This window comes from Microtus ochrogaster, unplaced genomic scaffold (assembly GCF_000317375.1).
Source record: "Microtus ochrogaster isolate Prairie Vole_2 unplaced genomic scaffold, MicOch1.0 UNK58, whole genome shotgun sequence".
Taxonomy (NCBI): Eukaryota; Metazoa; Chordata; class Mammalia; order Rodentia; family Cricetidae; genus Microtus; species Microtus ochrogaster.
In genome coordinates this window covers 1,051,603-1,077,827 of record NW_004949156.1, presented here as the reverse complement: position 1 = coordinate 1,077,827, position 26,225 = coordinate 1,051,603, and the positions used below count along the sequence as shown (strand labels likewise).

At 37.8% G+C, this 26,225-nt stretch overlaps 1 protein-coding gene across 1 annotated transcript in view; it reads right to left on the bottom strand.

The window, feature by feature from the left end:
* Dmd (dystrophin) overlaps positions 1–26,225 on the bottom strand; it is a 1,456,297-nt gene that overhangs the window by 394,678 nt on the left and 1,035,394 nt on the right. The window contains exon 43 of the mRNA XM_026777353.1: positions 2,887–3,059. Within this exon, the coding sequence (XP_026633154.1) occupies positions 2,887–3,059 (173 nt within the window). The remainder of the gene's footprint in view (positions 1–2,886; positions 3,060–26,225) is intronic.

Here is a 26,225-nt window from a genome sequence, read left to right as displayed (position 1 = left end):
TCTCTCTCTCTCTCTCTCTCTCTCTCTCTCTCTTCCTCTCTCTCTCTCTCTCTCGTATGTTTTGCAGGCTAAACCAAAGATCTTGTTCATGTTAGAAGAGCACTCCATCACTGAGCCATACTTAGTCCTTCAAATGTCAATTAGAATAGTGAATAGTCCTGGAAAGAACTGGTAAAGAACAGCCCATATGGGAAACACCTGTTGTAGAATTTGAGTCAAAATTTAGAGAGTTATGTTCCAAGCATGAGAACCAGTATATTTCCATACACATCTCTCACGAGAGACAGGAAATTGCTAGAAATCAAGACTGTTTTAGAAAGCAGAATCTAGTAGCTTTAGAGTTCTATGTTGGGAGCGGCGAAAATGTTGCTTGGTGAGAAAGAAACACAGTCGGGATGGGGCACAGGAAGAACAGAAAAGGGAAGAAAAGGAATAAACAAGATGTGTGCACAAGTCCACAATTTTTGAACAAAGGAGTAATGTGATAGAAATTGTGTCCTAGTTAGAATATTTCTGTATCGTTTGCTCTTCTTGTTTGAAATACATGAATGGTTTCAGAAGCCCTCATGAAACAACAAGCCCACTACATTTTCTAGTATATAATGTGCTATAGTTTGCAGAAACAGTGTTGTTTTCCCAGGATATTTTGAAATATTTTTTTTAAAAAAAATTGTAGTGACATTCAAGATGAAAAATACCCGAAGGGACAATCATTTTAATCTTCCTTTTTTTCTTATTGCATAATGTCCCCAATTACTATCTCTGCGGTGCCTCTGCAGTGGAATGTGGGATACCCCATTCCAGTCACGTATTACACTAAACTAACGCATGTGGATGTGAAGAATTACTTGCTTCCTATAACTGAGGAACTACAATATCACAGAGACCTCTTTAAAAGCTAAGACCATTGATCAGACGATTTCAATTGCAGAATTCATAGCACCGTACATAAGGTAAGGTAACTGGTTTTTGCTTGATTAATGCCAGTAAGAATTAGATGACAACAGTTGACATATGGAAAATTTCTGAAAACAAAGGGCTCATATGTTGCCTGAAATGCTGTATGCCGCCTCCAATTCTTTTTCATTAAGTTCACATGCAGTAGAGAAAAGGTATCCAGAGATTTTCAGTTCTAGCCCCTTTCCTTTTCTTTCCTGCAAAAAGGCAATTATGTTTTCTTTTTTCACTCATTGCAACATTTTTTTTCTCCTCATGTTTTATTCTTTTTAAGGACCGATGTTACAAATGTGGCCATTGCCATTTTATATTTTGGCCTGATTAAAAGGTTAAAATATAGACAGCAAGTAAGCCTCTCTATTTTTGAAAATACCATATCCCATTGTTGCCTCCAACTTATCACTAACATGTAGATTTAAAAAAATCATGGACAAAATATTGAGATAAATATTGAGATTCTAGGATGCTGACTGCGTGCAAGCTTGCAGGAAAGCCTTGCAAAAGCAGTTCTCTTCTGTTCTTCGAAATCTGTTATTCAAATCAATTTTTAAATAATGATGTCTTTATTAGTGAAAATTGCTTTATTCTACCCTACACAATACTATGATGATGAAAAGCTTATATGATAAAGTTAGACTCACTGTGAATAGGTCTTAAAGATGCTTTTTACTAATTGGGTCACTTTTGGAATATTATTTAACCTCTCTGCCCCTCATTTGCTTCAAATGCTAAGAAAGTATTAGAAGGAAATCTACCTTTCACTATTGCTGAAAGAATCACAGGGGCCAAACACTATGAAATGCTTAGAGCAGTGGACGGAACATAACACATAGCCTGCATTAGTTACTAGCATTATTATTATTTTATTGTGGGTAGAGTTTTTACAGCGGTGGTTTCAACTTAATAAAATCTGGTGTTCCTCTTCGGTATGAGGGTTGTCTGTTGGAATTGCAGACAATTTAGGCCGACTAAAAAGAAGGGGCAAAATGCTTGTTTGTAGTCATACTACCTCAGGCTAGTAACTACTCCCGCTATTGGATACATTTCATTCTAACTATTATTAAGCTCACTTGTCTTTTTATACCTCTCTTCATGACCACTCCTTTCATAGCCACTGTTGAGAGTACAAAAATATGCCTAAAAATAAGTGGATTAGGAAACCCAATCAAATAGAAAGTGAGAAGCTTGCTTCTCGTCTGTGCATTTCCCAGCTCCTTGGGTACCACTGGGCACTTAGCAGCTCAGCTCTGCTCTTTTGTCCCCCATATGCTTATACGAGCCACAAAAAGAACCCTAGCGCTTCCCTTTACCTTCTTTAGCAATGATGCAAGATATAGTCATTCATTTCTCAAAGCAGACTGACAGGACAAAGAAGGCAGAAAATCAAAAAGTTTAGTGTACCTACAGGCGATATGCTTCAACAAAATCTAAGAGATCAAATGATAAAAAATTGTTATAATCTCCTTAGCTGCAGGAACTCTGGAGAGGGTGTCTTTAAATTGTTAATTATAATGTGTTCTGCCTTTTAAAGGATGTCCTTTGGTTATGCGTTCAGTGTAATGCCAAAGAGAATTCCATAACAAACATTCACTAATTTTATTGCTTTTTGTATGACACTGTGATAAGCCAAGAGAGAACTCTGAAATTAGGATCGCTGTGTTCCCCATTTAAATTTACTCTAATGTCTTAATATGCATCTCTCCTGTGGTTATGAAACAGTCCCATTTTAATCTAACCTGAACCCTCAAGTATCATTTCCATGCCAAGCAAATGAATGATTCATTTATTCAAAATAAAATGAATCATTCTGAAATTGGGTGATTTACATAAACATACGAGACATTAGCTACCTGTGCTAGGAAAATGAGGAGAATTTTGTCATCTTTATTCACATCTGGATCCCCCCAGCCCACCCCAATTTTTGCCTACCTAATGTTGAGAGACTTTTTCCGAAGTTCACTCCACTTGAAATTCATGTTATCCAAACGTCTTTGTAACAGGGCTGCTTCATCTGAACTTTCCAGGGACCTCAAGATTTTTTGGCCATTTTCATCGAGATTGTGATAGATGTCCGTGTGAGCTTCAATTTCACCTTGGAGATCCTACCAAACAGCAGGAAGAACACATTCAGAATTATCAAACAAAGAGACTAGCTGTGAATGTAAATTTGGAGAACTTATTAGTTCAAAGAAATTCTAATTTTACAATTTGCAGAATACACCCTGAGTCATTTTTCTTGGGGTCCTGCCTCATGAAGTTATTATGGAGAATAAGAATAAATGCCATATTAGATGTAATAAATGTGTTTCTTATTTTATGAATTAGAAGTAATACATTTATAGCACATTTCATAAGTTAAATTTCTAGTCCATGAATGAAATATTCTGATAAACACAAATATATATGTTTCATGAAATAAAATAACATGACGAAGGAGATCCCAGTGGTAATCATTTCATTACAATGTGAGTCGAGTTGTACTTTCAAAGCACCTATGAATCCACTGTGTTGACTGTGACCATAAAAGCATGGAAAAAAAGGATAACAAAGGTTGTACATAGTCCACAACACCAACACATTAATGGGACTCTATGAGACAAGAACATCTTCTTGGAAACATACATTAAATTCCCCTTAGTGTTATAGCATCATACCCATATTACAACACCATGCATTGATTATTAAGCATTTGATACATCATTTAAGAATATCATCATAGTTTCAGGCTCAGCAGGTAAAAAGTGTCCTTGGCAAGTTAGGACCTTGGTAAGTTAAGAAAAGAGGTATGCATTAAGTTTCATTTGTATAGACAGAAATAAAAAGACATCATAATATAAGAATCTGACCTTTACATGATATGTCTTCCTGTGCAACATTTTCAGCTTGAACCGGGGACTACAGCACTTATCCTGTTGCATAGCAAACCTAAGACAACCCAGAAATGGAATGGGCCCTGCTTTAAAATGCCAACTTTGCTTACATTCTGTCGGCAGAATGAGTTTAAGAGCACAGGCTTGGACAGTCAATAATCATAATCAGCCACATTGTACTGCTGGCTAAATGGTAGCCAGGCGTGTGGATGTGGGAGGGACCTCAAAGAATGGAGGCCTGGAATATGCAACTGACAGTTTGTATTAAACAGCCAACTTTTCTTATCATTTTACCGTAATAAGCTAGAGACATTAGAAATCCATTTTATATATGTGTTTCCCTCCTTGTTCCCAGCAGAACAGTCGAAGCCAAAGGAACATTCCTTAGAGAGCTGCCGGGCTCCAGCATTCCATTCTGCCTACACAATGAATGGAGGCTTTGTACATTATTTGACTTGCTCTTACAGATTTGTATGCTTCTCTTCAACAAGTTTAAAAATTCATTCTGAAGCTCCGAAAAATCAGCTTGATCTGTGTGGCTTAAAAAGTTTTTTTCCCCGCCCCCCATCTCTAACTCTTTCTAAAATTTAATTAAATGCGCTGCTGCAGTAAAGAGGGAAGTGGCAGCAATAACATGATAATAATTCTAAAGACGTGTCTCCTGTTTCCGGTCACATTCACTTGAAATGCAGAAGTTTGAGAGCTGCAGAAATAAGGTAGATGGACCACGAATGTTTCTTGTCACTATTTTTGGCAGTCAAAGTAGCCCTGTTGGACTCTATATACTGGAAGAGGAATATAGATGGCATGAACTCAGATGCTAAAGGAAGGAAAATAATAAAACAGATGGAAGAACATCTATACTTATCACATAAAACTTGGGGCTGTTTGGGGATGTTATAGCTGGATTTACAAACTAGAAAATATAGTAGAAAATTATTCATGAGTTTCTTGCTGCATGGAGCTTAATCAGATAGACAGCATTTCCAGGATTTTCTTTTTTCTCTTTCAGTCTCTATGGGACACTGGAACATATTTCTCTCTCTCTCTCTCTCCCTCTCTCTCTCTCTCTCTCTCTCTCTCTCTCTCTCTCACACACACACACACACACACACACACACACACACACACACACACATTCACTATGTTGCCCAGGTTGAGCTAGGACACATAATTTTTTTCTCATTCTTCAAAATTATATTTTTACATGCATGCAACACCATACTTAGATTTTTTTCTCCATTTTCTAAATCTATATGGTAGACCTGATTTGCCATTTCTTCAGCAAAAGAGAAAGGTGAGCTTATTGAAGTTAGGGTAAATACCAGACCTAATTTTGTGAGCATTGCCTTACTTCACTTCTCTCTCTCCCTTTGTTTGCAAACCACCTAAAGTTTTTCTTTCCCCCAGGGGATGCATTCAGGGAACCAAAACAAATCCTGTGCATGATATTCAGGGAAACTAACATATTATCTCTCTCTCTCTTTCTCTCTCTCTCTCTCTCTCTCTCTCTCTCTCTCTCTCTCTCTCTCTGGAACTGAGCTGATTCTTAGGGCATAACATATGTAAGGCCTCTTCCACCACAGAGATACAACCCTAGCTACAGAAAATAATTTAACCAATGGAATGACTGTGTAAACATCCTAAGTATATAAATAATCACACATTTGATTTTTTCTATCTTGCCCTGATAGCAAAGACCCTGTCTTAATTGCTAGTTACTTAAACTCATATGCAATGGGAAACCATCAACATGTTTCTTTGCTGAATAAGTGAGGAATTCTGAGGTGCAAACAGAATGCTGATTCATTAATGTGCTAATTTTCTTCTTTTTCATGACTGAGTAAAGTCTACTGCATATAAATATCTTTGTTGTTGCATTAACAAAGAAAGGAACACAAAATGAATAAGCAAGTATTTATCTAGTACCAATTATTTGTTTAGTCTTGGCATCATGGGAAAGATGGAAGGAATGCAAGTGATAGTTCTGTCTTTAATTTTAAACACCAAGTGTGTGTTTTTCTTTTAATTCATTTATATGATCAACTAAATATTGATGAGGAATTCTTGACAAATCTCATAAACATTAGGAACAAAATTCCTCCTTTCAGCAAGGAACACTGCCTGAGATACTGTGTTAGTGTTGGAAGGTAAAACTTACGTCACTTACAGTTTTCTATGGCATGATGATAGTGTAGAACAACAAGTTATAAAGGTGCCATAAGGGCTCTGTGTGTCACCGAGTTCTTATGAGTCTATCACCGTAGTTATTTCTCCTTAGCCCTGGCTCCTGGTGAAGCACATCTCATTTTCTATGTGTCACAGATAAGAGAAGTTTAACTGACTTGCTTACAGTCACTTATCTGGCAAATGTTACAACTGGGAAATTGATCCAGTTTTCTTCACTTTGCCAGGTTCTATTCTGTTTTTCCTAACATATTGTGTATGAGCATTTGATGAAATCCACAGTAGTTATTGAAGCTTCAAAAGGAAACTGCACTGGTGAAAGAAAAGAAGGCTGGGAGATAGTACGAATATATTTGATTAAAACCCCACACAAAATATTTCCTCACACGGATCCCTTGTTTTGAGTGAAAAATGAAATTCTAACTAGATTTTTCATTTTGCCACACACCGTTCAGAAAAGTACATTGAAATTGTCTGTTTACTACAAAATATCTCTGCTAGGAGAACAGAAAATAGCCCACTGATTGATCCTTTTGTTTACAAGACCTTTGGGGCAATTAGTTTCATCAGCAATGACGTAAAATATCAATATAAGCAGAGTTCTGTCATATTCCTTTGGGACGGCAGACTAGTGTTCAATCTGTCAAACTATAGGACTCACACACAGTCTTGAACCTGAAGTGAATATTGTTGGGGGACACAGGATTCTCTCTTAAAGGTTATAATGGAGATTTTTTCACGACCATCAGGTAGTGTGAACTTTAGGTGGAGAGGAAACATAGATGCAGCAGGTAGGATGAGACATAAGTCTATTTGAGTTAAGCTATCAGGAGGTCACTGGCCTTAGGCTGGTATTAGACTTAGGAGATATAGAAAAGCAACAAGTTGGTAAAGAAAATAAATAGGATTATCAGAAGATGATCAGTCTGAATACAAGACACTTTTCATAGAAAATATTAGTTTCATTTCCTTTCTGAACTAACCAGAAAAAAAATCACTCAAGTCATAGGTACTACAACCATTTCGGGATAACTGGCTTTTCTTTGTTCTCATTGTGATTGTATTTCTATAGGCAAAACAATAGCTAGTGAATAGTGGAAAATATTATCTATATAAACAGCAACAGCAACATACATAAGACTTATGATGAACTAGGCACAGCTCAATGAACTGTATATGCAGAATCTTATTTAATTTTTTCAATAATACTCAATAGCAAACACCATTATTATCTTCATTTTCTATGTAAGAGAATGATTTTACAGCACTGTTAAAAATGCCCAAGATCACATAGCTAACAAACAGCTGTAAGATTTTGCACCTAGATACTTATACTTCAGGAGTTATGATCTTAACCATAAGGGTACATTTCCTCTGAGCTTTTAAATAACTGGTGGTAACTTTTCCTATTAATAATACTCCCACATGAATTTCAGTAAATATAACATTGCTGTCAGGTAGCAAAAACTATTATTGTTTTCAGTACTCCAAGAAGGACGTGATCATATTCTGCAGTGTGTTAAATAGAACTGAAGCGGTGGATGGAGATACAAAGAGAAGAAACATGAAGTTGAGAAAGTAAGTGCAAATGGAAAAATGCTATGCACTCCTGGAAAGTAAATTTGTATAAAATCTCTCTATAATTATGTAGAAAGTTCATCAGTGAGCACCAAGAAGGCTCAGGCATTATATAAGAAATCTGACCAGGGTTTACAGTATCAGTGAGTGGGTATGCTACTTCAGGTAGGAATTTTGGAAATACTACATGCCCTCTTTCCCTGGGAGTCTAATCTCTTGTTATAAATTCTCTCTTTCCAGCACCCAAGGAAAGCATAAGGCAAAGCAGCTAAATAGGCATAAGTTTGATTCTTCCTCTTCCTTGTTCCCTTTCATGTCTCCGGCTTCACTAAATATTAAACAATACCTAAATAGCTGGGGTGTTTTCTCAGATGCTCCAGGGAGCAATTTTGTAAAATCTTTTGCACAGCATCTAGAACACAAGTCTTTAATAAATGATAGGCAATAGAAGGCCTTCTATTACAAGGAGGTCCAGATGGAAACCAAGAGATAAAAACAAGACTTCATGAAATGATGAGATGCGTCTCGAGTCAGAAGAAATAGATGGAATTTAGAAAACAGGGAAGAAGACATTCCAGGTAGAGAGACTAGTGTGGAAAGGGCATTAATGTGAAAGAAGCTTAATTTATGAGCTGTGGGAATAAATTGCGGTCTCTTAATGGCATGGAAAATGAGTGGTAGGGAGAAATTGAATCAATCAAGTTCCCTAAATTAAATAGGTGAGAAACCTACTTAGAAAGTGATTGAAAATAAAAGTTTGTAACAGAAAGTACAAAGGCAAGATTATTAAATATTTTAACTATGTCATTCAACATCTAGAATGATCTTTGATGCTTATAAGCAATAAGGCAATTGTGGAAGATTATTAAATGTTATACCATTTTTAATAGAAGAAACACGAAGAATGAAGATAGTAACAGTGTTGTACTCTCCTTTTTATTATCACAAGCAATGGATGACTAGACTATTTTTTTTTTTTTGGTTTTTTGAGACAGGGTTTCTCTGTGGCTTTGGAGCCTGTCCTGGAACTAGCTCTGTAGACCAGGCTGGTCTCGAACTCACAGAGATCCACCTGCCTCTGCCTCCCGAGTGCTGGGATTAAAGGCGTGTGCCACCATCGCCCGGCCGACTAGACTATTTTAAATCATGGCATTTTCTTACCTATGTATATAGAATTAATTTTCTTTTTAATAGGATTCAGTATATTTATTCAGCCACCATAAAAACAATAGTATGGAGCGTACCGAGACAAGTAAAACACAAAATTACCATATGAATAAACAATCCAACCCCTGGACAGATATGCAAAGGAAATAGATTCCATGCGCCAAAGAGACGTTTGTGTCTTCATTTTACTGTGCACTATTTAGAAAGCGTTAAGACATGAACATACTGTAATTCTTTATGAGTCAATGATTACACAAAGAAAACATGGTACTAGATACAATGAGGTAGTATTCACACATAAAGGAAGTGCAACCTCATCATTGACTAGAACATGAATGAACCTAGAAGACAAACACATACTGAGTGAAATGACATACAAATAGGATGAGAATTATTACACGATCTCATTTATACATAAAGCAATGTAAAAAGGCTGAAATCATAGTTGAGAGTAAAGTCACAGTTATCAAGTGTTAGCTGAGGGAGCATACAGGAAGAAGGAGATGCTGAAAAAATGAAACAAAGCTTTCAGTGGACATGAACAATAAACTTTAAAGGTATTTTAAGCTGTCCAGTACAGTAAAGCATTTTTCACAAAAAAATATAAACAAGCTAGGTCATTGAGTTGCTATTAAAACATGATGCTGAACTCTGTAGATAAATACAATTATGGATTATTAATTAAAATATATTAATTCACTAGGCAAATAACATTCTCCAACTTCAAGATCATGGAGAACTGAGGAAATAAACACAGAAACACTAAAAACAAATGGCTGTTATTGCTCTAAAAATTTCATTATGGCTACATTGCCTCTGATGTTTTGTGAGAGCACTTAGGGTATAAATAATTAAAAGAACAGTAGTTACTCTTACAGCTTACTAAGAGTGAAGAGTGACCTGATTTCCAAGTGTGTATAAAAGTCAGAGACAATATCCAAAACAGGGCAGAAGCTATCCTTATGGGCTAATCATTTGAGAACATTGTGAATTGGGAGCCTTGGGCTCATACAGTGGGGCTCTCTGTATGAGTAATAATTATGGGAAACATCACTTGGCTTTATAGTCAAGCAAAATAATTATTAAGCATAATGATGGTTCTGAGTTCATCAAAGAGAGTAGATTGTTCCACAAACTTGAAGAGAAATGCATTGTATGTGAAGCAGTATTCTCCAACACAAGTGCTTCCAAAGGGTTTTACTATTTTAGAGAAGTTACAGTAGCAAGCACATAAAATTCCTTTAGTTTGATTGTGTTCCATCCTTCATTCAATGTTAGCTGTAAATTGCTGAACTTTCCAAGTGTAGACACACAAAGACAGCTACACAAACACACCATCGTGGGATGAGAACAGAAATGAACTCGATATTTTCATTGAGAGTTAAAATTTTTTTATGGTCCAAAGCCACAGAGAAACCCTGTCTCAAAAAACCAAAAAAAAAAAAATTTATGGATTCTTTGGGAATTTCATATCATGTATCCCATACTACTCAAGTTCCAGTCCTTCAGTATACACTGTCCAACATTATCACTTCCCTGCCAAAAGAAAATGAATAAAAATAGAAATTAAAATTAAAAAAATCATGTCGTTTCTCTGTCTTTAGCAATATACATCACTTATTCGTTCATTGGAGTCACATTGAGAGCTGTGATATGCGGGGTGTCATGCAGTACATTCTTTTTTCCGAGCAACTTGACTTGTAAATGTTCATTGCAGTGAGTCATTGGTCTGTTTTAAGGCTTCTGGAACACTATCAATACTGGACTGTCACCAAAACTGCTCTTGAGTATTCTGTTGTTGCCCCAAGTCAAGGAGATCCTGTGACTATCATTCTGCAGGTCCAATCCTTTCACGTGCTTCAGCAGGTCATAGGTGGGGTAGATGTTGAGGTGGGTCAACACAAAGCCCTGAATGTTGGCCTGGCTGGTAGCTGGATTGCTAGTCCCTGGCCTCTACCAGGATACCCCCTCCATGAGGGGTGGGACCAGCTCTCCCTCATCCTCACCACTGGGGTCAGTTCTTGTGTCCACACCACCAAAGGCAACATTATTTTTTAAAGTTACTTAGCTTTAAAATGTTTAAGTCTAACCCTCATTCTCTAAACTCCATTTATTCCCCAATACTCTCCAGCACTATTGCCTTCTAATTTCATGTGCTAATTTTTGAGCCAACTTAGAGTGGGCTAACTTTTAGACTCCACTTAGTGCTGCCCGTAGGTGTATGGGTGCAGGACCATCTACTGGCGCATGGGTAGCTTTTCAACACCTACAACCTTGAGGAAAACTGATTATCCTTCTACCACCAGAAATTGCTGATAACTCCTCAGGTACGGGTAGGACTTTGTGATAACTTCCCTCTCCTATGCTAAGATTTTCTCTGCCTTGGGCATCACAAGGTCTCTTGAATTCTGTCACAACCACAACTGTAAACTGATATGTGCAACGGCCATGCTGTAGCAGCTGATCTTTAAACATGTGCCTGCCAAGCAGAATGAAAGAACCTAGTTGGTCTGGCGTTTGCAAATCCCTTTTAGTGATTTATTTTGCCTGCATGTTAGAAATATATCAGTCTGGTATTAACTGAACAGCAGACTAGAATTAGTAAAAAATAAACTTTTTGCCAAGTTATCCATATGAAGCAATTGGACTGTTTTGACCTTTTAAGGTCTTTAACCTAGCCACCTAAGGTTCCTAGCTAGATCAGGACACAGACTTGAGGAGAGAGACACTATTAGGAGTAGCTTCGTTTCTCTTCCATGTGTGTCCATTGCAATTCTGTTTGAAGCAGCAGAATGTCATCCCAAGGGAAGGAAACAAGAGTCAATTTAAAGACTTGTTTGGCTCAGAGCCAGGTTACTCCTGGTAACTAAGGAGTGTGTTTTCAGGTCTACTGCATTGCAATGTGCCTTAAATGCTGGGCTACAGATTTAGGAGTCTATAAGCTTTGCTTTTAAAAAAAAAAGGCTGTTATTAACGTCCTCTGAGGCTATTATCCTGCAGGGTTTGTTGTTTTTGCTTTCATGTCTCACTTGAAAATTCTCACACTTTCAGCATGAGAATAGCGGAGAGAAGGGATAAGCTTTCTTGCCTCAGTACATTCCCAGGTGCAAAGCTTTATTTCCAAATCTAATCTTTGAAAATGCCAGGCCCAGGGTGGATTACTCCTGGAGGAAACTGAGCAAAACCTCATTTGTCAGACTGCCTTAAGCAATCCCATATTGCATGGTTATCCTTTACAGCTAATATCCACTTTTGAGCGAGTATATAATATATAATATAATGGTTGTCTTTCTGGGTCTGGGCTACCTCACTCAGGATGATGTTTTCTACTTCCACCCACTTGCCAGCAAATTTCATGACGTCATTGTTTTTAACAGCTAAGTAATACTCCATTGTGGAAATGTACTATATTTTCTTTGCTCATTCTTCCTTTGAAGAACTTCTAGGTTATTTCTAGTTTCCAGTTTTTGATATTGCAAGTAAAGCTGCTATGAACACAAATGAGCAACTGTCTTTGTGATATGATAGAACATCCTTTGGGTATATGTCCAGGAGTGGTATAGCTGGGTCTTAAGGTAGGTCAATTCCTACTTTTCTGAGAAACTGCCATATTGATTTCCAACATTGTTGTTCAAGTTTGCACTCTTACCAGCAGCGGAGGAGTGCGTTCCTTGCTCCACTTCCTTTCCAGCATGAGCTGTCACTTGTGCTTTTGATCTTAGTCCTTCTGACAGGTATAAGATGGAATCTCAGATTTGTTTTGATTTACATTTCCTTGAGGAACAAGCTAGTAACCTAGTACAATGGATCTCCCAGGAATATGAGGGAGAGTCTAGCAATGGGGTATACAGAGCCTGAAACAGCCATTTCCTATAACCAAACAAGGCTTCCAATGGAGGGATTTGAACTCACACCAGGCCACATAACCTTTGCCCTGCTGACAAGATATGCTGGAGTAAAGGTGGCACAGAAATTATGAGAGTGGTCAATTAATGGCTGGTTCAGCCTGAGACCCATACCATGAGCGGTAACCCACCCCTGACACTGCCTGGAGGGGCAAGATCCAGAGACTGAACAGCCCAGAGGTCTAGGATAGAACCAGATGTAACTGGGAATTAAAAAGTCAATGAAACGATTCCTAATGATATTCTGCTATACTCATATATTGTTGCCTTGTCCAGTTATCATCTGCTGTGGGAACTCCTTCAGCCAATAGCCCTTAGGATAGCTGCCCACTTTGGACATGGTCCGATATACTATAAATGCAGGTGAAAAGCATGCAAGTGTCTCTTAGCTTACTGGTAAGGATATGGTATCTATCTCTTTTGGTAGCTACATGGAGTCTCCCTGACTCCACCCACTCTCTCTCTCTTTATCTCTGTTTTGATTTCCCATCTAGGTTTACTCTGCTAAGCCATTGGTCCAAGCAGCTTTATTCATCAACCACTAAAAGCAACACATATACAGAAGGATCTCCCACATCAATCGTCAGAGAAACTTCACCCAATAACTGATGTAAATCGATGCAGAGACCCACAGCTAATATTAGGCAGAGCTCAGGGAATCCTGTAGAAGAAGATGATGGAAGGAAGAATTGTGGGAATCAAAAGAGTCAAGGTCAGCACAAAGAAAACCTCACAGAATCAACTAACCTGGGCTCATAACGGCTCACAGACTCTCATTCACCAACCAGAGAGATGGTATGGGACTGACCTAGTCCCTTCTGTGTAGCTTGCTTATCCTTGTGTAGCTTGGTGTTCTCATGGGACTACGAACAGTGAGAGTAGGGGCTGTCTCTGACTCTGCTACCTGCTTCCTTCTTACTGGGTTGCCTCATCTAGCCTTGATAGGAAAGGAGGTGCTTAGTCTTATTATAACTAGATACAGGGTAGGCCTACAATTGTTTGAAGAGAAAGGAGGTGGAGTAGATGTGGGGTAGGGAGGTTGGAGGAAGGGACTGGGAGGAGAGGAGAGACGGAGTAGAAACTATTATTGGGCTGGAAAAATTAATTAATAAATAAAAAACCTGTATTCTACCAGATTAAAAAATCTAAAAGAAAAGAATAATTTTATCAATAGGTATCACAAATCTCACAAATCAAAGCTAATTCAAGATCAGATAAACAGTTTAATTAGACCCAATTTAATTCTAAGCCCCTGTGAAATAAAAGTAGTCATTAATTCTTATTGGCTAATTCTTACATATTAATTTAACCCATCTCCATTAACCTGTGTATAGCCACGTGGCTGTGGCTTACTGTGGCATCTGTCTACGGTGGGCTACATGGCTCCTCTCTAACTTTTCCTCCTTTCTCCCAGCATTCTGTTTAGTTTTCCCCACCTACCTAAGTTCTTCTCTGCTATAGGTCCAAAGCAGTTTCTTCATTCATTAATGGTATTCACAGCATACAAAGGGAAAGTCCACATCACAACCATGTTTATTGCAGCTTTTCTCATAAACTGAGTGCAGTGGAAACTCCCTGGAATTTATGATGGTTATCCTAGCGAGGACTTCTAGATTTGGAGGATAGGGATTCTGAATTGGCCATTTCTTGTAACCAGGCAAGGCTCTCAGTGGCATGACTGGGTTCCATTCAGCAGAGTTGTTTGTCAAGGGATTCCCCAGGAGATCCCCAAACAACCCAGGCTGATGCTAGAGCAGAGGCTTGCACTCTGAAAATGATCAGCAGGGCCCCTTTGCCTAGGACAACTTGCTCATAGCTCATTGAACATAAAGATGTTGAGTTATTACCTGCATGGAGCCTTCATCCCCAGGTTCTAGTCTCTTTAGTGCCTGAAGGTACTCCAAAGAGAAACATGGACCTCACTCCAGCCATAAAACCCTCAACCTACAATCTGTGCTGCCTGCAAGATGTACTGTTGCAATGGTGGTACAGAACTCATGTGAGCAGTCAATCAATTTTTGGTTTAACTTGGGGATTATGCCAGGAGAGAAAGCCCATGCCCTACACTTCCTGGATGGCCAGGAATCAGAGACTGAATAGCCCAGAGACTTAGGGTAGACCCAACTTCCAAAAAAAAGTTCTGATGGACTATTGGTGCTTTGTCTAGTTGTCATCAGAGAAGCTTCCTCTGGTATAAGATGAGAGCAGCCCACAGGCAGACATTAAGTGGAAATGAAGTCCAAAGTGGAGGTCTTCATTGGGTCCCTCCCCTCAGGGTTGAGAAACCCCATAGAATAGGGGACAGAAAGATCGTAGTAGTCAGAGGGGTTGGAGGACACCAGGAGAACATGGCCAATCCCATCAACTAAACAGGGCTCAAGTGGTCTCTGTGTATGTGTTGTGGCTATTACCTTGCTGTTCTCTGGCATTCCTAACTTTGAGAGTGTATGTCTTTTTTACTCATTTGTCTTATTTGTCAAATATACTCCTGTTGGGTTGTATTCTCCAGTCTCATTAAGAGTTTTTTTTCCCCTTGTCTTATTGTATTTTGTTTTGTCATGTTTAATTGTTATCTCTTGGAGGCCTGCTGTTTTCTAATTGAGATGGAGGGGGAGGGGAACTGGAGGAGTGGGCACTTAGGAGTGGGGAGGAGTGGACGGCCAGGAAACTGTGGCCTGGATGTATTTTATTTGAGATGAATCTATTTTTTAATTAAAAACAAGAAATGAAAAATAGTAATAAAGTAACGTGGTGACCTTATCTGGTTTAGGCTTTAAAGAAACTGCTCTTTGGAGATTTCAAAAGGTCGAAGATGAAAGAGGAAAGAACTGCATTTATAGTCCAGTCCATCCACTCCAGCAGGAGATAATGTTGCCCTTGATTGATGTGATTACACAGAGAAGTAGACTGGTGGGGCGATATTTTTAGATTCTAACTTCTGTCACTCATGTTTTAAGAGTTTGAGAAAAATTACAAAATATTTTCAAGTCTTTTTTTATATGTCATCTATAAAGAAGGCCCACAATATCTGGCTTATCCTATCTGGTAAAGATGTGGGTAGAACAGCCAAGTGTCTAACCCAGTGAGTGTTCATTAGAGTTGAATGGCTTGTTCTGCATCCTTCTGGCATGTCTCTCACCTTGTTAGCAGGGAATATATAAACAGGATTGAAGGAAAATGAATACCAGGTTCATAGAAACGCAGGTCATGCCTGTAGGCAGAGGCTATGAGGAAGAGCCAAAGAAGGTCAACGGATGAAATTCAAAGTGTACAGAGAAGCCACTGACTCTTCAGGAAGTAGCCTGTGATTATATTTGATCTTATAAAGATGAGATTTCACTACAGCTTCCTGGAAACCAGTACAACAATAAAAAAAAAACTATTGGGCTATGATTATCGGGAAGGCAGTTTTAAGGAAAAATTGCAGCAGAAAGAAAAAGGAGGTCAGGTATCTAGACGACAGTTGTGACCATTCATGAACAGCAAAGCAGGCATTTTCTTGTGAACTTATGAGCAATAGCAATAAGCAATACACGGCTCAATCTCATCTTTTTCTTGCCTTACCTTTTTAAGGTAGATTTCAGGCAAGGGAAAACACTTCATAAAATCGTTTTAAAGCCAGAAATGCTATTTTAGATTTGATTTCCCCGTGTCAAATATACTGCATTAGGCATTCCTAAAATACAAAGGTGTGAGTTCTAAAGAACACAATCTCTTGAGAAAGGGTGAGCAGAATAACACTGCTTTGGATTCTTTTAAAAGCTGGAAGTCATAGACCCAGTGAAAAATTAATGTTGATATCAATTTGGTTCACAGGACTGCTGCTGGATGATAGAAGTAGATGTAAGACAGGCTGGGCTTTCATCTTAACACTTTATCTAAAGCCCACATAGAAGACCAATATACAACTGCAGCATTGTTACAGATATTGTTTATACTGCTTTATTGCTCACAATTGGATAAACATTTCCTACACAAGACGTCTTGTAGAAATTCATTGCCAACAGTAGTCTTAAAGGCCTCTACAGACAAACAGTAGACTACACAGTTAAATCATAGAGATAACGTTATACAGAAAGCCTACAGGGGTGAAGGTGCTTTTAGTTCTGTGCTATGTTTTATGGTAAGTAATCAGCCTGAGTGAAAATAACTATCCATTTCTAAGAGTGACCAGCTAGTCTTTTGAACATTGAAACATATTTATTGCGACAGAGCCATTAAGGGTAGGGGGAGTAAGGTACAGTGATGAAAAGAACAGGGAATGCTTGACATCTTCTACAACCTTTATGCCAAGCCTGTAAGTAATTTTCTTAGAGACAAGGTTTTCTGTTTATGTATATGGATGTTTTGCCTGCATGTATGTATTGCAGCATGTGCAGGCACTGCTCATGGAGGTCAGAAGAAGGCATTGGATCCCCTAGAACTGGAGTTACAGATGGTTGTGAGCTGCCATATGGATGCTGGAAATCAAATCTGGGTCTTCTGGAAGAACAGCCAGCGCTCTTAACCACTGAGACATCTCTCCAGTCACGGAAGTACATTTTCTTCTCTGCTAACTGAGGAAATCACAATTCAGGGAGGTTAAATAACTCTTCCCAATGCCATAGCTGCTATGTGGCCGAGACAAGTTCAGAGAACACATCTACCTGGATTTCTGTGTATGCCAAACTCCAATTCTTTCCATACTTATCAAATACAAAACAAACAACTTGGGATTTGGCTTCATGCAACACAGCGGCATAATTTAAAAATGAAGGTACTTGTAGATAGTAAATTTGAGAAATTTACTAGGCTGTTCTGAAAGCAATCAGTAACAACTGAAATATTTTCTCAATCAGAATGGTTAGCCAAATCTTTCACAGTTCCTTTAGTATTAATACTATAATTTAATTTTATGATGTGGATGTTCAAACATAGAGCCACACGCATACTAAGAAATGGCTGTACCACTGAGCAACGTTTCCAGCTCTTTGATATATTTCAGTGCTTGTAGATGAACCAGATACATTTATATTCTAAAATAGCCAGCTATATTCTCATAAACAAAGACACATTTGGTTATAGTTGTATTGCCATTTATCTGTATTATGTATAGAGTTAAAAGTTAGAAAAGATTATTTCTAGAATCTGTCATTAAGTTATTTATTCCTTTAAAGACTGTGTTTGAATATAAGAAGTTAGCAATTAGTTGATGTTAAGTCTCATCCCAAAAGTAATATTTAAGAAGAAGGCAAGAACATATGGCAAAGTACCATAATTATTTTTAATAATACACTAGAAATCATAGCAGCCATGTAACTAATTTCCTCTGACTTGTTTTAATCATGAAGATGTAAATGTAAAGAAAACAAGAAAAATTTCTCATCTCTTATCTCTAGAAAAAAAACCATTTCACAATATCCTGCATAATAATAGAACAATTCTACATTAAGGTAACTGTTTGGAGTGGACTAATGATATTGTCTTAGTTAGGGTTACTCTTACTGTGATAAAAAATTCACAGTTTCATATAGCAGTTCATCTTTAAAGGCTGCATGGACAGGAATTCAAGCAAGGCAGGAACCTGGAGACAGGAGCTGATGCCGAGTCCATGGAGGGATCCTGTTTACTGGCTTGCTTCCTGGGGCTTGCTGAGACTGCTTTCTTAGAGAATCTAGGACTACTAGCCCAAGAATGACACCAGCCACAATGGGCTGGGCCCTCCCTCATTGAAAACTATCTTGGAAAATGCTCTACAGGCTTGCATATAGCCCCATCTTACGGAGGCATTTTTATTTCACTTGGCGTTCCATCCTTTATGATGACACTAGCTTGTGTGAAGTAGATATAAAACCAGCTAAGACACTTAATACTCTAAGCATGTCTCCATCTTTAAATAACAGTTCAGCTTCAAATATAATCAAACCCACCCTACACAACCTTCTATTCACTAATGAGTGCTCTTTATCCCAAAGCTTAAAGGTAATAACTTTAAAATCATCTCTAGGTGTTTACCAGTGTTCAATACTAAAGAGAGTTCTAATCTCGCAATGTTAACTGAAGTCCTTCCAACATAACTGTGTCTGATTCCCCTGTGTTCTTTGGTGAGTTAATTTCTGTTTACTAGCAAGTATAAGAAATTCCTTCTTCGGGGAAATAGAACTCTTTTGGTGCTTGGCCAATGTCTTTAGTCCATTTTGTGTCCTCTCATGGAATAAGGCAGTGACAAGGAGGGATGTCTGAGGAGAAGGAGGAAGATGAGGAATACACATAAGCAATATAAAGGTATATCATATTGGAATATTTCCTGATAGACATGTAAATGGGAAAAAAAGATAAAATTCTAAGTGATATATCTTCATTCCTAGAACTTATACTGCAGAGGGAAAATATCTCCTCATAAGCTTTCAATTATAGGACTGCAATTCCCTGACAAAACATCCAGTTGAATACCAAATACTAGACAGTTTCTTAGACCACTTTGTTGAAGTAGGTACAGGGCATTTGGGACATTTAGTCATCAGTCATCAGATGATGCTCTTTGTCTAAGAATCTCTGGCAGACCAAGTTTTGATAAAACTTTTCATGCCAGCAAGAAAAATATTGTAGTTTTAATAAGGAACTAGAACACTCACATCTGGCTTTGACAGGGTAATTTATGCCTCAAGAATTCTTAAATGGCCATTACATTATATTACTTATTTGAAAATTGGAGAAATCTGTGTCATCGTGTTCTGAGAAAGGAGAAATTATATTTCATAACATCATTGTCAATGACCTGGAGTATAAATGGGGAAGCCCAGTGGTGATCAGCAAAGAAACATGATAACAAAGTCATGGCCATGGTTTTTTACAATAGATAAAATTTTTCATTCTTTCTTCGCCGACAGCGGTGAAATGCCATGAATCTCAGATCTAGTGTGATGCAATTTTAAATTTAACAGAAAAAAGAGCACAAACAAGGGAATAAGAAATTATCATCAATAATATCTAATTATTACTGTTTCTTGAATAGAAAGGCTAAAAACGATTCTTTCTGATGAATACCGGTATAATTTTCATTCACTGACTTTTCATCTAGTTCTTTTTGGAAACTAAAAGGCAAATGAGAGATAAACAAATCCTTGGCTGAATGTCCTCCTAAAATCACAGGATTTCTTGTATTTTAATCAGCCTATTGAACAACTCTTAAGCAAATAAAAAACCAAATAATACGTGGTAATGTTAAATTGGACCATATTCCCATAGGAAATGAGACCAATTACCTTTTCCCACAAGATGGCTGATTGCCACAGAAAAAATCAGAATGTTTGTGTATGGCCTTAAGAAATGATTAGGTGCTGACCAGAAAAGTAGGGGATAGAATTGAAAGCAGAAGGAAAAGCATGAGTAAAATTGAGAACAAGGTGAGATAGGATAAGATAAGCACACATGTAGGTTGTGTTACTATGTGACTGGAGGAGAGACCTCTGGGTATTATGGGGTAGGTAATATGTAGCAGAAAAATGACAATATTTCTATGTACATAAATGCACATGTGTTTGAGTATATGTGTATTTATATGTAGATAGATAGTACATAGATAGATAGATAGATAGATAGATAGATAGATAGATAGATAGATAGATAGATAGATGATAGATAGATAGATAGATAGATAGATAGATAGATAGATAGATAGATAGATAGATAGATGAGGCTAGGCTGTGTGGGAGTTTTTGAGTTTTTGCAGCTAACTTTCTGGATTTTCATCTTATGAAGATGTTTAATGCAATCAAATCAATATTTATGTTTTGGAAGCAGTATCTTGTGATTAGTAAAACAGTGTATTAGCAGTGAGAACAGCAGACCTGGAGAAAAGTGAGCAAGATATAATAATAGTCTAAACAAAAGATAATGATTTAATCTAAGGCCACAGATAAAGGATAGAAAAATTGTATTTTCATCTGGGCGTGGTGGCATGTGCCTTTAATCCCAGACCTTGGGAGGCAGAGGCAGATGAATCTCTGTGAGTTCAAGGACAGCCTCATCTACAAAGCAAGTTCCAGGACAGGAATTACACAGAAAAATCCCGTTTTGAAATCCCCCCCACACAAAAAGAAAAGTTGTATTTTCAAAAGCTCATAAATATGACTTGCAGAATGCAATGGTAATGTGTGGAAAGGCACGTGCTCTGTCTTAGAAAAGAAAATGTAACATTTGATGCTGACTCATTATTTAAGTGTTATCAATCCGAGGGGATATATGAGTGGCTTAAAGTAGGAATCTGAAGGAAGAGTGAAGGTAGAATGACTATTCCAGAACTCAGCAATTTTCAACCCCTAGTCGTGGTTTCCTGGAGTAAGATATTAAATAGATACTCTCCTATACTTTTCTAAGCATCTGTCTTCCACGTGTCATTCGATTTTACTTGGACATAAGAGGTGGGATCATGTATTGTGTCCATAGCTCAGTAATGTCAAACTTGAGTGAGCTTAAGGGAATTATTGAAACCAACTCTTAATGACCTTTCATTATACCCATAGATTAAGGCATCTCACAATCCTCACCAGAGAAACATCTGTTTGCAATAGATGATGATCACTACAGAGACCCAAAACTGTCCAAAGTGTAGAATGAGAGACTGAAAAATGCTCAGCATTAACGGAATATATATACCCCAGTACCGACTCCAAAGACTCAGGGATCATTGCAGAAAAGGAAGCAGAAAGAATGCAGGTAGTGGTGGGTGACCACAAGAAAATCATAACTTCCAGAAACACAAGATGAAAGCTGTACACATGAACTCACAGAGATCAGTGATTTCGATGCCACGAAAAAAATCTGTGCAATCTCATGTCACACAAAATTCTAGCATGCGGAGGACAATTGGGCACAAGTTTCTACCCCTAGCCAGGGAGTTATTGGGAATTTTTAGCTGCTGGGAAAGAGTCAGTTTTCTATAAGATTATAGACCTTGATAGGTCGGCTAGGTTCCAGTGAAAGGCCACACATACAAGAATATTTGGGCAATTTAAATTGCCCTTGATGGAAAATAAAACTAAGTGGGAAGCAGAGGGAGGAACTGGGAAGAGTTGGAGTAGTGAATATTATAAAACATGTTGTATGAAATCCCTAAAGAACTAATACAAATAATAAATATTCTGATTTGTATATCCCTAGCCCTGAGTTTGTGATATTGTATGATAAACTCTTGATTTCAAGAATGTACATGTCTTATTGGTGATTTTAAGACCGCTATCTGTTCCTAGAATGAAATATTAATCTATGACATTAATATTAACCATCTGGCTGTTATTAATTCCTTTGAGGAAATCATTGATTCTCTCCTGAGAAATCTATACAAATATTCATAAATGCAAAATTTACCCATAATTTTATGAACTTTCCTGAAGGACTAGGAAGAAATAGCATAGTAGTCCACTGAAACCTACTGTCACTTCTATTTTCTAGAAATCCAAGTAATCAATAAAGCAGCATAGCCCCCAATTACTACCTTAATGGGAAACTCTGAGGAAGAATTGCACCTTGGAAAATGTGACCAAAGTATGCTTTTGCTTATTTATATATCTTGAAATTACAGTGATGCTAAGTACCAAATGGCCAGATTTTAAGAAGAGGACATGTTAAATGACAGTTCTTGGATGTTACAAAGAAACTGGGGACAGTAACCTCATTGAAACAATAACCTGGCTGTTTTTTTCATTTTGCCCTGATCTGTGCTTAGGAAATGAAGAAAAGAGTACTGAGTGGGTAATTCCTGAGAGAAGGGGCAAGTTCATCCAGGGGTCTCTCTAGGAAAGGACACAGCATCTTGAACCTCAGGGAGAGTGCAAATAGGCTCTCCACCTTTTCTCTATCTCATGGCCCAGTGAAACAGCTCAAGAACAAAGTAGGAGATAATTAAGAATGTGCTTAAAGGAAAACTTGAAACCAGCTGTGCTCCATAAAGAGGTGAGTGAATCACCATAGCAGAGAAAGGAACATTTTGCAGGAGAGATATTTTTCAATGACCCTGAATGAAGATAGAGGTGTTCTTTATTTCATGGCCATCCAATCTTTCATTCGAAAGACCCAGGCCTGCTCTACATGCATGCAAAGAGGTGGAAGGACAAGACCAGTATTTTATTATTAATTTTGGCAAATATAAATTAAAGTGGTGACAGAGAGGCTGGGGACATAAAGGTCTCCTGAGCTGGAAAGCAGAGAAGCTTTCTTCCCCTGTCGATGAAAGGACACAGCCACAGGCAAAAGAGCCCCAGGACAATCTAGTTCTCAACCTGTGGATCACAAGCTTTTTGGATGCTTGAATGACATATCAGATATTTATATTGTGATTCATAACAGTAGTAAATACCAGTCATTTTTTTACAGAAGTATCAACAAAAGTAGCTTTATGGCTGAGGGTCACCACAACACGACTCACTATGTTAAACGGTTGCAGCATTAGGAAGGCTGAGAGCCACTGATCTATTGGGAGCACATCTCTGAATCCAGGAAAATATTTTTGTTCTCACTGCATAGGCTGCATTGCCTAAATCCACAACAAATGTTGATAATGTTTCATCTTCTTTGTCTTCAATTTTCTCAGCAAACTTGTCTGAGGTCTCATTCTGGGCACATTTACAGAGCAATTACCATAATGATAAAAAAAACACTTCAAATGAGATTTAAAATGTAATTAAATGGCAGATTTGATGTGGTGAAGGAGTTGTGCTGGCCACACATCACATGCCAAAGAGCCCTCCCTCAGCTAGCCTATGGCATGACCCCAATTTCACTCTGGTGAGATTACAGGTCCCCGTTTCATCCTAACAGCTTGATTAGGAAAAACTAAAGGAGATGAGATTGCCTCTCTGTTAGAGGGAAGTTCACGAATCTGCATTAGACTAAGGCACCCTTCTTGCCTTCTTTTCTCTCTCTTCGACTTCTGAAGCTGCAAGAAACTCCTTGAGCACGGAGGTGAACGCTCACACACTGACAGCCAAGAGCTGAAAGGATCTGCTTGGCCCACGAAGCCGAGCTCTGTAAATCCTAGGGCCTATTCACAGGGTTTTACGTGTGATTGCGAAGAAAGTGGAAACTACAAGTTAAAGCTCTCCAGATGGATGAATGCTTGCGTATGAAAGACTGCACGGTACCTGAGAAAGCAAGAAAATATCCTTGGGCAGTCAGTTTTTGAAAGCTCAAAAGTAACCAGCCTATGCTCCACTACTAAATCAACACAAGACTTTAGCTATGGAATTTAGCCATCCCAGAAAATTTTTGCCTACCTGGACCCTCCATTTTTGTGTTCACCATGTGAAATTAACTAATCTTTTCATTTGGTAGTCACTTTAAATATCAACACCTAATTATGCAATGTGCAAAAGTAACTACACATGTCAACACACAGAGGAAATCAAATCCTATAAAATATGAGAATTTAGATTACAGTTTAATTAGAGAAATGTTTGCAGGAGGAACATGGAACTGTTAAAACGGTTTGCACATTCTTGTTTCATTTCATGGCATAACAGTATTTACACAGAAACATCATGTTATATTTTTATGAACTATATAGAGCATTGAAAATGAGGTTCTAACTTTGTCTCTGTTGATGAGTCTTTCACTTTGTATAACAGTGATTGGAATCAGATTTCTTCCTTGTGATGTTGAGAGGTACAACGTAGCTCCTGTATTTTAAAAGATCATTAAATGTTTAAAATCAAATTTAATTAATGAAAGCACTTGAAGACCCTTAACTTACAGATGCTAAAAATTCTTCGTAAGGAGTTTATTGTGCCTTTTGAATATGAAATACTTTTTGAGAGACAGATGTAAGGATTCAGAAAAAATAATGTATACTCTCGGAGAGAAAATGTACCTGTCCTACCTCTGAAATAAAAGTAATTTAGAAATCTGCTGTATTTCAAAAAGAAGCCTACCACTTGATCTGCAAAGCTCAGTTCACTTGTCAAAGGTGCTGTGCTACCTTCAATTTGCTTTTAGAACAAACAGTTCAAGAAAAGATGATTTCGCTGTAACAATTTTCCTTTAGCCAAATATCCTTTCTTGATTTGTTGATAAGATTTCTCTGCCAAAGCAACCACCACTTCCCACTCACTCCTGGAGAGAAAAGAGGTTGAGGAGACAGCAACACTGATCTCAGTAGGGCTGTTTGTTTGCACTCACTGAGAGAGCCAAGCTTCTACAGCTTGATGCCATCGCTCTGTGGAAAATCTTCCAGGATAACACGGGGACCAGCTTCCTTGGTCCCTTCTTTCAATTTCTCACTGTTTCTAATTGCTACTGATTCCTGTTACAATCAGTAGGTTAGAAACTCCAGTGGCCTCGCTGCTTTAAATGCAAAAGAGAACTTTCAAAAGAAAAATAGGGACCAAAAAACTCTTTCTGATTTCCTGAACAGAGGCTTTATGTAAACTTTCATGGTGAGTTTTCGTTACCTGCGACTCCTTAAAAAGGAAGTGTTTCTTTTCCTACTGAGGTTACCATTTCTTCTGATGAAATAGTCGGCATGGCAGAGATCCAGAATTCAAAATTTTGACACCTCCACTCATGAAAAATATACACAGAGTTCTCAACTTAAAGAGTCCTCTAGTCAAAAGTTCAACTTTTCAGAAAAAAAGACAACTGTTCAAAACTCAAATTTGAACTTGGATCCAAACAATGTTCACATCCATGTTTCAGGCTGTGACATATGTATTTGACTTAAGTGCAAATGATCTATGTCATCTCATATGCTACCTTGGGTTAAGTAATTTAGAATGGACACATCTTTTGTGTCACAGCGGGGAGAAGAAAGAAGAAAAGATAATGTTTCTCCATTTGAGTTCTGTATTTGTCCAGTGCAAATGGAGCAAGCCAGTGGAGCTTGGAATGGATCAGTGTCCAACTCCTTTCTCTTCCTGGTGCCAGACTTTTCTATGCCCAAAGTTCTCCATGGTCATTTCTATCCTCCCTGATGGAGAAGATTTTTAAGTTTTACGAAGTGGAAGTTGAATTAAATCAAGTGAATCACAGATTGGCAAGATTTCAGAAAGTTTACCAAGGTAAAATGAAAATATTCAGGTGGCAACAAATGTATGGACAGAAAAGCTTCGGCACTCTCAGGAATACGACTTTGGTTTATACTATGGATTAGTTCACTCAAACCTGCTCATCCTCATTGTAGATGTACAAGTTAGAAATTATAAATAATTTGCTAGACTCCTATGCAGCTAGGGTTCTGCTTATGAATAGGTACCAGGAATTTAGGTTGTCAGATCAAATATAATGACCAATTCATTCTGATTTTAAGAGAATTATTATTGCTTCTTTCTGTATAATATTGCTGTCTGTATTATTTTCATTTCCTAAATCTGATAACCCTGTACCAAATTGATAAACCTTTTAGAGATCTGGAAGTTGGAAATGCAGAATCAGTCATCTTTCTGTCTGTTTTGGCTATTTTCTGATGATGAACTAAACACAGAAACATGAAACTTTTTATTTATTTATTTATTTATTTATTTATTTATTTATTTATTTATTTTGGTTTTTCGAGACAGGGTTTCTCTGTAGCTTTGGTGCCCATCCCAGA